The 12,422-nt window shown below is 34.8% G+C and overlaps 1 protein-coding gene across 1 annotated transcript; it reads left to right on the plus strand.

Annotated features, from left to right (window-relative positions):
- The first annotated feature begins 7,193 nt into the window (after positions 1 to 7,193).
- LOC140438613 (uncharacterized) lies at positions 7,194 to 11,486 on the plus strand. The gene is made up of 3 exons (XM_072528274.1): positions 7,194 to 7,487; positions 8,324 to 8,773; positions 11,385 to 11,486. Exons 1-3 carry the CDS (start codon positions 7,194 to 7,196, stop codon positions 11,484 to 11,486), a joined length of 846 nt encoding a protein of 281 aa, XP_072384375.1.
- The last annotated feature ends 936 nt before the right edge of the window (positions 11,487 to 12,422 follow it).

Here is a 12,422-nt window from a genome sequence, read left to right on the forward strand (position 1 = left end):
ATATTATTATCATGGTAAATTATGTTTATGCGTAAGTTATGTATAATATCATTATCATCATATCATTTTTAAATACTTATATTTATATTGCATTTTGATTTGTATTGTATTATTATATTGAATTATGTTGCAGTATTGTATTTTTATATTAATAACAAAATAAACGATGAATTTTACTGCAGAGTATGTGTAAAAAAATTTTTTTGCATTCAACTCCTCTCATGCATATATGAAAATAAAAATATACATTTTCATCAAAATATTGATTCAATCCTCTATTTACTATACTCCTATTACATGTCAAATGTTGTTTATATACAGCAAACAATGCACCTATATACCTAATTCTGTTTCTCTTTCTGCTCTCTCTTACATACAGCATTACATATGTAATGATTGTGTAGATTGACTCCCATATAAATTTGTAACGGCGAACGCGTGTATAGAAGTATAACTTCTACCGGCAGTCCCGCTGGACTGCCACACCCGTTTTTTGCATCTTTTTTGGGGTTCCAAAATTGACATTCTCAGCAAAATTTACCTTGTTCGTATGATTTTTAAAGGTCAAATCTTTAACGACTGGACTAGAAAAATTTATTTCAAATCTCAGCTGTCGAGAAAATTTTAGTTTTTTTATTTAACTATTTTTAAAAACATAAAATAATGACTAGCTTTCTGATTGCTGACTGACTGATTTCTAGATTGCTCTATCATTTCACAAAAAAAAATTTGTTTAATTTTTGTTTTGTTTTGATTTTTTTAAACTTCCTAAGGAGTTCAATGGTCCAACTAAATATTTTTACCTAAATATGTAATTTGTTACCGATAGTAAGTCAAAGAAGCAAATTTACATATGTATTGTAAAAAGAAATACATTGTAATCGATCGTCAATAAACCCTTAGAGAGTATTAAGGAAATAACATTGCATCCGAGACACCTACATCAATATTGATGCATTGGTGCAAAGTTCACCAGTTTAAATTGATGATATACTAATCTAAACGGGGAATATCAAAATGCTGTATAATTTATGTTGGAGAACATAGTTTTTCAAAACATTATTTTGTATGATATGATATCTATATAAACACTTTACTATTTACAAATTCTTTATGTTTCTTGATATTCATGATAAAATATTTTTATCCTGTAAAAACATTTTTTTAATTATGATACTCGTATTATATAAAACATTTTTTGTAATTGGTATGTACCTAATATAAATTTATCATAATTGTAAGATCGAAATTATTATATTACGTGTAGACTTCCAGAACTGAAGCCAGTCGAAAAGCATTTTAAAACAATCAAATAATGTGAGTAATAAATAATGCAATTCCAATAACCCATAATAACAAGGAAACTGAATGGGTATATACTATAAAATAATCATCATCATATAATGGATGTCCTACGGCGATTGCCGCTTCCCGCATTTCAGCCTCCATCTTTTCCTATCTCTCCAATCTCCCTCTTCTAAGCCTCTAGATTGCATTGTTTTTGTAATTTCTCTTCTCCAGGAATTTGGTGGTCTTCCCCTTTTCCTTCTTTCTGGCGGAACATACATTAAGGCTTTCTTTGGCCACCACTCCTCCTCCATTCTCATTACGTGACCATACCATTGTAATTGCCTTCCTTGTATTCTATCTGAAAGAGTATCTCTAATTCCTGTACGGTTTCGTATTTCCTCATTCCTGATTCTTTCCATTCTCGATACTCGACATGACCTTCTAAGATAATCCATTTCCACAACGTCTACTTTATCTCGTTCATAGTTTGTCATCGTCCAACATTCGGCACCATATGTGGTATTTGGTTCTACAATTGCTCTGTATACGCGAAGTTTGGTATGCATCTTTATTTTATTAGACCACAGTAATGAATTCAGTATTCGTATGCATTTTTTCCCTTGGCTTATTCGGTTTTGTACATCTATCTTAACTCTGCCATCTGCTGATATGATGCTTCCTAGATATTTATACTGGTTGCAGCCTTTTATGACTGCGTTTTCAAGCCTCAGATCTGTGGTATTTTCTCCAATTTTTAAATATTCTGTTTTGCTTATGTTTACAGTAAGCCCCCATTTGGCATATTCCTCAAATAATTTTCGATTCATATAATTTATATCTTCCTCATCGGTTGCAACCACCACCTGATCATCTGCAAACAACAATGTATACAGAGTTTCTTGTCCCACTTCGATGCCCATAAATCTACATTTATTTCTCCAATTCCTCAATGCTTCTTGGACGTATATTTTAAAGAGTTTCGGTGACAAATAGCATCCTTGCTTTAGGCCTTTAGTGACTTTAAATTCATTTAAGGTTCTGGTTCCAATTTTTACGCAACTAACTGCATTTTCGTACAATTTATATATCGCTTGGATATACGTCGAATCCAATCCGGACCTTTCGAGGACCTCAAACATTTTCTTTAACGGGACACTATCATATGCTTTCTCAAGGTCTATAAATACCAAACGGGTCTCTCTACTTCTTTCGACACGCTTTTCAATTATTTGTCGTAGGATAAATATATTATCAAGGCAGGATCTCCCGGTACGAAAGCCGCTTTGTTCTTCAATATCTTGTATCTGTCTTTCAACCCTCTTCTTTAATATTCTCCCGTACAACCGGCCCACAAAGCTCGTCACACTAATACCTCTATAATTGGAACAGTCTCTTTTATTCCCTCTCTTATATATGGAGCTTATATAAGATTTATTCCAATCTAGGAATTTCCTGGTCTCCACACATACATTTATTGAAAAGGTCTACTATTAATTCTAAAAGTGCAGTCGGCCCATATTTAACCAGCTCTATGGGAATATCTCCAGGCCCTGCGGCTTTTCCGTTTTTAACTTCTTTTAAGGTTTCCGTAAATTCAGATAATGTTATTATAGGGATTTCCTGTCTTTCGTCTCAGTTGTCTATTAATTCCCTTATCTTTTCCCATCTGTACTATAACATAATAAAGTTATAAAAAACTATACAAAACTATATATGAATTCATCGATAGATCGTCCCCAAGTATTGCTTAGGCGTCAACGCACAAACGAACATACTTTGCGGATGTAAAAACGAAAGGTTTTCTTTGAAAATGATGAAAAAAACTTTTTACTATTACATATAAGTAATATCGAATTACGATAACTAAGTACTGGAAAACTACATAGGTACAATGAGTAAAATGGGTTACAGTTTTTCATTTTTAAAATATTCCATTTTTTTATGTAATTTCGAATAATTTAGTATCTTTTCTTTATCATTGCTACTCATTTCCACCTCAAAAGCTAGATCCACCTTCAACCGGATGGGGACCTTCTTCAAGAGCCACAACCTCTCTCTAGGTATAAAAGTAAGAATTCTGCGATGCTACGTCTTCTCTGTTCTTTTTTATGGTGTTGAATCGTGGACCTTGGACGAAGAGATAAAGGAATCCAATAAAGCTTCTTGAAATATCACTTCACTGTAGACGTTGAATAAGAGTGGTGAAAGTATGCACCCTTGTCGAACTCCTCTAAGTATACTTACTTCCTCTGTCAGTTCTCCTTCGACCCTTATTCTTGCTTTCTGATTCTGAGAATACAGTAAACATGAAACCTCAAGCCTTCTCATAAGACAACACTTCAAAGAAATCATAAGCAAGAACCAATTCCAAAAAATTCTGTATACAGATGTCTCCAAAAGCGAAGCAGGCGTTGGATGTGCCGTTACCACATATGATGAAATAATGAAATTATCTTTTATACCGAATTTATGCAGCGTATACACTGGAGAACTTTATGCGATACTAGAAACTTTTAAAATTCTAAAAACAGATGATAAAAACCAAGCAATATGCACAGACTCCCTGTCGTCACTACAATCGATAAAAAGTCTATACTCTCAGCATCCCTTAGTTCAAGAAATCCATAGGACTTACAGTGTACTCGCTTTTCAAGGTGTAAGTGTCACGATCATCTGGGTACCATCCCATATCGGCATCCCCGGTAAAGAAAAAGCAGACCAAACAGCCAAGTAAGATTCTTGTGTAAACAGTCAATCCTCAAAAGCCCAACATATTCAAATCCATAATGACCTAAAGCAAATTTTCAAGCAACAACAGTATCATACCTGGCAAAGTATCAACTTCCAACTATCTCTAGAAATGAAAAAGCTGTCATCCGAAGATTAAGAATAGGACATACCCGATTCACACATAAATACTTAATGAAGTCCGAGCCGAAGCCCAATTGCCAAATCTGCTCAAGTGCAAACACATCCTGATCGAGTGTCCCCGGTACGCAAAACACAGAGTGCAACATAAACTTAAGTCTAATATCAAAGACGTTTTAAGCTCACGCAATCAAGTCTTTAACCTAATTGGTTTCTTGAAAGACATTCAGTTGTTCAACAGAATATAACCCCTTGTTTTCCATGTACTTTACTTATATTATATTATTTAGTCATAGGTTCTAAGCTTATAGATTAACTGTAGCAATTAGTTACATGTGCTTATTGTTATTATTGTACACAATATTGTTTGTGTCAATGGTCATTGCAGCCGAGATTAATTTAAATAAAAAAAAATCCAAATAAATATGTTGAATTAAATATTTTCTTTATTTTTGGATTAATTTTTTAAATTTTAGTAAATGATAAAGTTCATTAATTGTTAAGAATTGAAAAATAAATGTATGGAATATAATGGACGTTCCATAAATAAAGCCAAAATAATTTTATATCAATTACATACCTATTTCACAAACAAAATGCTTCTACTCTTTCTTTATTGAAATGTTTTTTCGTTACTACATTATGTATTATTTTCTCAAAGCCTTCTACCATAAAAAAGTAGCTAGCTATAAAATGACGAGTGGAGAATACTACAAATAGCTAAGAGTTGTACGGCGAATGAGGAAAAATCCCGGAGAATGTCAGTCACGAATCTCATACTCCCAAAAATACTTTCAAATTTCAATATAAACTGGTATATTATACATGCGAGTCGTGCAAAATGTCGCCATTATCGACTTTGTTTTAATATTTTACAAAAGATATTGAAAAGTAGGTAAGTACGGCATTTTGAAGTATTCCAAGTTTTACTTCTCTAACCTGGTGTGTTTAAAATTATAATAAACCTCTGACTTGAATTTATTTCTTACATTGAGATTTTTGTGGTTGCATATAGAATAGATAATTCAATGAATGTACGAGTCCAAAAATTAAATCTTTGGGAGACGTACGAGGGGTAAATGTCAATATTAGGCTAAGTGGTTCGTTTGTTAAAAACATTCAATATTTTTCTGATTCATTACCATCATTATCGTAGATGTTCCAGAATCAGAAAACTTATAGGAAATTAAGCGCATGCAAAATAAATAAAGGGTTTTTTTTAGAGGTATAGAAATGTAAGTTGGTAACACTTTTTTAACTGTCGGCCATTTTGACATCTGTCAAGTGATTTATGTTAAGTTTGGTTTGGCATTTCAGCATGAATAGACTTGTGGTTCTGTTCAAAATATGTATCGTTCACTACCTTTATTTCATGGTCAATATAATAGTCCTTCAGAGCAAGTAATTCGATTAACCATGAAACATTTTTGCCTCACCTTTGCATCTACAGACACGTCGTACAGTGCGTACAGAAGAAGTTGTTGCTGCTGTAGAGCGTAGTATACAGGAAGACCCGAATCAGTCTCTCTGCCATCGTGCACAGCGGTTGGATACATGTCTATCGATTTTATGGAAGGTTTTGCGGCAAAGATCTTACTTTGCGTGCTTACAAAATCCAACTAATGCAAAAATTGAAGGTACATCATTACCTAGCAAAGCGTAGATTCGTAGATTCGATGAGTAGGTCCAAAACAAAATTGCCGTTGATTCCGATTTTCATTTTTCCCATTTTTTTTTAACGATGAAGCTCACTTTTGATTGAATGGTTTCAAAAACAAAACTGCCTTATTTGGAGAAGATAATCCTCAAATGTATGTTGAGAAACCATTAGATTCAGAAAAACTGACTGTTTGGTGTGCTTTATGGTCTAGTGGAATCACTGGACCGTACTTCTTCAAAAACGATGCTGGACAGAACGTTACAGTCTATAGTAACTGCTAGAGAGCCATGATTACTGCCGTTTTTATTACCTAATTGAACAACCATGATGTGCCGGAGCAGTCGTTTCAATAAGACGGCACGACATGTCACACAGCTCGTGTCACAATTGATTTATTGAAGGAAACGTCTGGTAACCGCATATTTTCACGTTTCGGATCGTGAAGTTTCCTCCAAGATAGTGCGATTTAACACTGCTAGACCATTTTATGTAGTGATATGTAAAGGTGCTAGTCTACGCCGATAAGAATGAAACGATTGACCACTTGAAGGACAACATTCGCCGCATTATTGCCGATATACGGCGACAAATATTGGAAAAAGTGATCAAAAATTGGACCTGCAGATTAGACTACGTCAGAACCAACCATGACGGTCATATACCAGAAATCATATTTAAATTATAAGGCCAAAAGGTTATCTTTTAAATAAAGTCAATCTCATGTCAATTGATAAAAATCATCTTTGCTTTATTCCATTTCATAATTATATACCTCTAAAAAAACATTCTTTATGACAACTTCAATTAGCTTAAACAAGGAAAATAATTAGTTAGACTAAAAAATCGAAATGACCAAAACAAATATTACTAGACAGACCTATTAGAGGAAAATATTATGGAGACAAAACAAACTTATGAGAATAGAAATTCTCCCACCTAAGTGACAAACATACAAAGACGTCATCTACTCTTAAGGCCGTGAACGTTTATCGATTTAAATATGAAGACTGATAAATCGTTCTTCTACAACATACATTGACTTAAAAACATCTAAGCCACAAAAAACTTTTGTGGCTTAGATGACGTAATAATATGGTATTGTTTACCAATTGAAATACGAAAACTGACAAATTGTGTTTCCATGACATACCCAAATATTTTATCTCATATCTTCAATAGGTACATCTAAGCCACAGAAAGGTTTTCTGGAAAATGTATATTTACACATATATAGTAAAAACTTCCTATAGCGATCAATCTCGAGAATCAAACGCTGGTCGTTAAAGAGGAGTGGTTGTTTAAGAGAGAACATACTAAAATTAAAGCAACTGATCTGTATTTTACGTTGGTTATTTACATTTTAAATATAATTTCAATGTTTTCGTATGATGTTTTTCGTTATGATGAAAACATCATACGTGTTACTATCAACATTAATCAAACGCCAGTGACAATTCTTGGAGTCTACGCCATCTCAGATGACGAATCAATTGCTGCTAAGGACGAGTTTTTCGAAAAATTGAACGACATAATCACCAACATAGGAAAGTCACGAGAACTGATAATACTGGGAGATCTGAATAGCCGGGTGGGTCAAAGAATAAACAGTGAGGTGATCGGTCCATACGGTGAAATAAACCTGAATGACAATGGAGAAAGGCTGATCCAAGTGTGTCAGAGTCATACTCTGAGAATAATGAACGGCTTCTATCATCAATCAGCCAATCCCGTCCACTGCTGGACATAGGCCTCCCTCAGTTCTTTCCAGTGTTCTCTACACTGGGCCGCTTGTAGCCAGTTTCCCGCTACTCTTTTTATGTCGTCGGTCCATCTAGTCGGTGGTCGTCCTCGGCTTCTTTTATAATTTCTGGGCCTCCATTCCATAATTCGTCTTATCCATCGTCCATCTTGTGTTCTGGCTAAGTGTCCTGCCCAGTTCCACTTAAGTCTCGTGGTTCTTTCGATGACGTCTTGAACTCCTGATCTTTGCCTGATTTGTCGGTTTGTTATGTGGTCTCGGAGGCTCACATTCAGCATTGCACGTTCCATGGCTCGTTGTGTAACTCTTAGTTTATTCGCAGATTTCTGCGTGAGTGTTAAAGTCTCTGCTCCATAAGTTTGTACAGGCAAAACACATTGGTTATAAACTTTTCGCTTGAGACACATGGGAATTGAACTTTTTAGAATATGGCTTAGTTTGCCAAATGCTGCCCATGTCAGGCCTATTCGCCTCTGTATTTCATTTGTTTGATTGTCTCTGTTTATTTTGATCTCGTGTCCCAGATATTTGTAAGTGTCTGTTTGTTGTATGGTATTATTGTCGATAGTTATATTTCCACTCATTACGAGATTTGTCATAAGTTTAGTTTTCTCAAAGTTTATCTTTAATCCTGCTCTTTCAGACAGACTTTTAAGCGAATGTAGCATAGAAACCGTATCCTGTAAGTTATCTGCGATTAATACGACATCATCTGCAAACATCTGAACGGCTTCTATAAACACAAGGATATTCACAAATACACATGGGTACAACAAACAAGGAATCTAAAATCGATCATTGACTACGTAATAGTCAAACAAAGCACTACCTTAAAAGTGAATGATGTAAGAGTACTTAGAGGACCGACGTGTGGTTCCGACTACTATATAGTTAGGACAAAAATGGTATTTCCTTTTAAATCTAACAAGGACAATAACGTTAATGAGGAACCTCAACAAACAGAAGTGATAACGAACAAACGATATAACTTAAACAGCCTTATCAACGAAAGCACAAGAAACCTATACCAGCACAGATTAGACGAAAAGTTGCTACATAATATAGAAGACCAGTCAGTAGAACAAATTTACGAAAACATAACGAGTAGCATCAAAGAAGCAGCAGAGGAGGCCATTGGACTAAAAACTAATTCCGCTAGTAAAAAATTTTGGTGGAATCAAGAAATTGAAGAACTAGTACTTGCATACCACAAATGGCTAAACACAAAACAGGAGTTGGATAGAGAAGAATACAAAGATATTAAAAGAAGGATACGACAACTAGTAAACACAGCTAAACGAGAAATGTGGGACAAAAAATGCAAAGAGATAGACACATATATGGGAGGTAGAAAATGCTCAGAGATGTGGAAATTCCTGACAAAAGTTAAATCAAATAAAAACAGAAAAACAAACATACAATTAATAACAACAGGGAACTGGATCGGACATTACGAAAATCTATTAACAGAAAACAGAGAGGAATATAGAGAAATGTCTCCAACTGAAATACACATACAGGGAGAAACGATAAACATCGATGAGAGGACTGTCATAAAAACGATACAACTACTAAAAAATGGTCGAGCTGCAGGTCCGGAGGGAATTCCAGCAGAACTAATCAAATGCGGCACTAACAAACTGTTTGAACTATTAACCTGGTGTATAAACCAATATCTAAACGGTGCACCAGTCCCGCATGAGTGGAAAGTATCCTTCATATCATCTATACATAAGAAGGGAAGTAAACTGGACTGCTCAAACTATCGAGGTATATCAGTAACCAGTACCTTAAGTCGCCTATATGGAAGGATACTTCGAGACATTATCGAACAAGAATATAAGGAACAAGAAGAAGAGGAACAATCTGGCTTTAGAGCGGGAAGGAACTGCACCGATAATGTGTTTGTTTTGAAACAAATAATAGAAATTAGATCAAGTACCAACCAAGAAACCCACCTTATGTTTATAGACCTTCAGAAGGCCTATGATACTGTACCCGCTAAAAAGCTATGGAAAGTTTTGCAGGAAACAAACATTAACCACACAGTAATTAACGCCCTTAAACAGCTTTATGAAGGATCAACGTCGGGAATAAAAATTGGAAATAGACTTTCAAAAAAATTTCCTGTAAACAAGGGACTCCGGCAGGGGTGTTGCATATCCCCCACATTGTTTAAAATCTACGTGGCGAAAGCACTGTATCAGTGGAAGAGAAAGTGCAGAGGAATGGGCATTGACCTAGGAGAAACTTGCCTATATACCCTACAGTTTGCAGACGATCAAGTCCTTATAGCTAACGATAAAGAAGACCTGACATATATGGCCAGAAAACTACAGGAAGAATACAAAAAGTGGGGTTTAGAACTCAATACATGAAAAACAAAATATCTCCCAATAGGCGCAGAACTATCCAACATTCAGATGGACACAACCGAAATTGCATTCTGCACTGAATATACCTACCTAGAAATTGATTTCGACACCACAGGCACAGACAATAGGGAAATTAGAAAACGAATAACCCAGGCCCGTAGAACAATTGGATGCCTTAACGGAGTTCTTTGGAGCTCAGAAATTGGTAAAAGACGAAAATACAATCTATATGAATACAATCACAGCATCCTACGTTTGTTTATTTGTTCGTTATCTTTTTTCCACCGTCTCCTTCGAAATATACTCTTCTGACTCATCTTTCTTTTTAGCATTCCAATTATGTGATCTTTCAATTTAGCCTTTTGGTCCGTATCTTTTGTGTAACTTTAGGTCTTCCATACTTACAGATTTATTATTTATTTATTCGTTTTTCTTCGAATATTTCTTTGGTCACGTTGTTCCCAAAAATCGTTGTTTTTATTTCCATATTTCCAATTCGCTTTGTATTATCTGGTCATAGTCAAAATTTGGCTTTCATATACACTTACTGGTTTTATTGTGATTTTGTATATTTAGATTTTTGATGCTCTAGTGACAAAGTTTCAAAGTTCTTGTAGTTCTCCTATCCTTGTATACTCACCTGTATAGTGCCCTAATAGGTACTCTAAGCTAAATAGGTAGTTGAAGCTGATTGGATTAGCAAATGATGACCTATGCAGATTCTGTCACCTAGAAGAAACAGCATAGCACAGTTTATATCAATGTGACAGCTTGGCAAATGAGAGTTTCTTTGCATTAGGCGAAGAAAAGCCACCTGCAAAGAGCTACATGGAAGGTATAGTCCCGAAGTTATTAGACTTTTAAAATTGTTAGACTAGAGAATGTAATTTAGGGCTAAAAGACCACAGTAGATCTAAAACGTCGCAGTAGAAAAGGCCAGAAGTCATCTCATTAAATCTATGTATCTATGTATCTATTTACCCTGGGTTCTTGTTGTTTTTTTATTTTTTTAAATTTATCGATTATATTCTGTTTTCTATCTCTATCTACTCGTAATTCTATCTCATACTCCATTTCTTCGCATAAAGTAGAATCCTTCAGTGGATTCTACTTTATTCGATTCAAATCCTCAATTTGTTCTTCTTTCGTAAATGTATATCAAAATAAATAAAATATTATTAATAACATGTTAGTAATATAATCAAACTTAATAATTTATTAGGCCTCCTTATACCTCCACTCATTTGCCGAGGGTAGTTTAAGCAAAAATAAATGACATACATTTATTAAAGAAACGAAATTCCCTCTGGGTAATATTATATTTATGTTCTGGACGTCTCTAGTCAATTTATGGCTTAATATTTCCTGAAAAAATCCAAAAAAGATTGTTTGATTGATACTCTTTATTGCAACTCGTTCGTAAATTATTCAGCCAAGAATGGCTTTAGAAATAGCCATCATATCTGGCGATGCTGGCGCTAGTGCAGATTTGGAGAACCGAGAGGCATCGAAACCAGTAGCGTGTGTTTTATAATTTTAATAAATATTTATTTGTCATTTTGGTATCCTTTTGCGTTGATGACTAGCCCTTATTATTTCTCTAGATTTGGAAATTCTCTAAACTTTTGGGCAATTATTTTGGGCTTCACTACTTCTTCTTTAACAAAGTTTAATTGCTTATGTGAGGAACTTCTTACTTAAAAATTATAGGGGAAACTTTTTACTTTTCCGCAAAAGTTATAGTGCAAGTTTTACTTGCTAAATAGATAAGAGTGTTATTTCTCAAAATTCTTCAAACGTGAATGGGGTCAAATGAGACATGTTTGGTCTTCCTGTACACAGCTGTTTTATTTTTAAATTCTTGTAGGTAAAACCCTAGCCGTATATGCTTTTAGACAAGGCCACAGCATGAAATACGAGGCTGAAATTGAACATAAGAAGGATTATTACTGTATTTAATCACACATATTAATTTATAACACACTAACGTTTTTTGTTGTATATTGTTTGAATTGTTTACAGCAATTTCAGTGTACCACTGTTTTTAAGCCCCAAATTAAATTTTTTTGTTATTTTACTATCACTTATTGTTTCTTATTATTTTTTTTTATTTTACCATTATTCCCTCCGTGGTGGCGGAGTATCTGTCAGAGAGAAGCAACGTGGTAAAAAAGGGCACGTCCGTGGACGTGGCGGCCAAGGTTCTCCAGGAATCTGTCTTGAAGTCGACACTATAAAACCTGGTATATGACAGGGTTATGAACTATAATCTCAAATACCGAATGGGTCGCGCGGGCCCATCATGGGGCGATACATGGATGATACAGCACGGACTAAAACTCGAGGCAGAGACCTAACGCATTGTTCTGATGAAGAAAATGAACAGGCAAGTGGAACTACAATGTGCCGTTGCCTGTCTAACACCCAAGAAACGCGTAAAGTACCTGCAATAGCATTGCACCAGAATGGA

This window comes from Diabrotica undecimpunctata, chromosome 4 (assembly GCF_040954645.1).
Source record: "Diabrotica undecimpunctata isolate CICGRU chromosome 4, icDiaUnde3, whole genome shotgun sequence".
In the NCBI taxonomy this organism is placed as follows: Eukaryota; Metazoa; Arthropoda; class Insecta; order Coleoptera; family Chrysomelidae; genus Diabrotica; species Diabrotica undecimpunctata.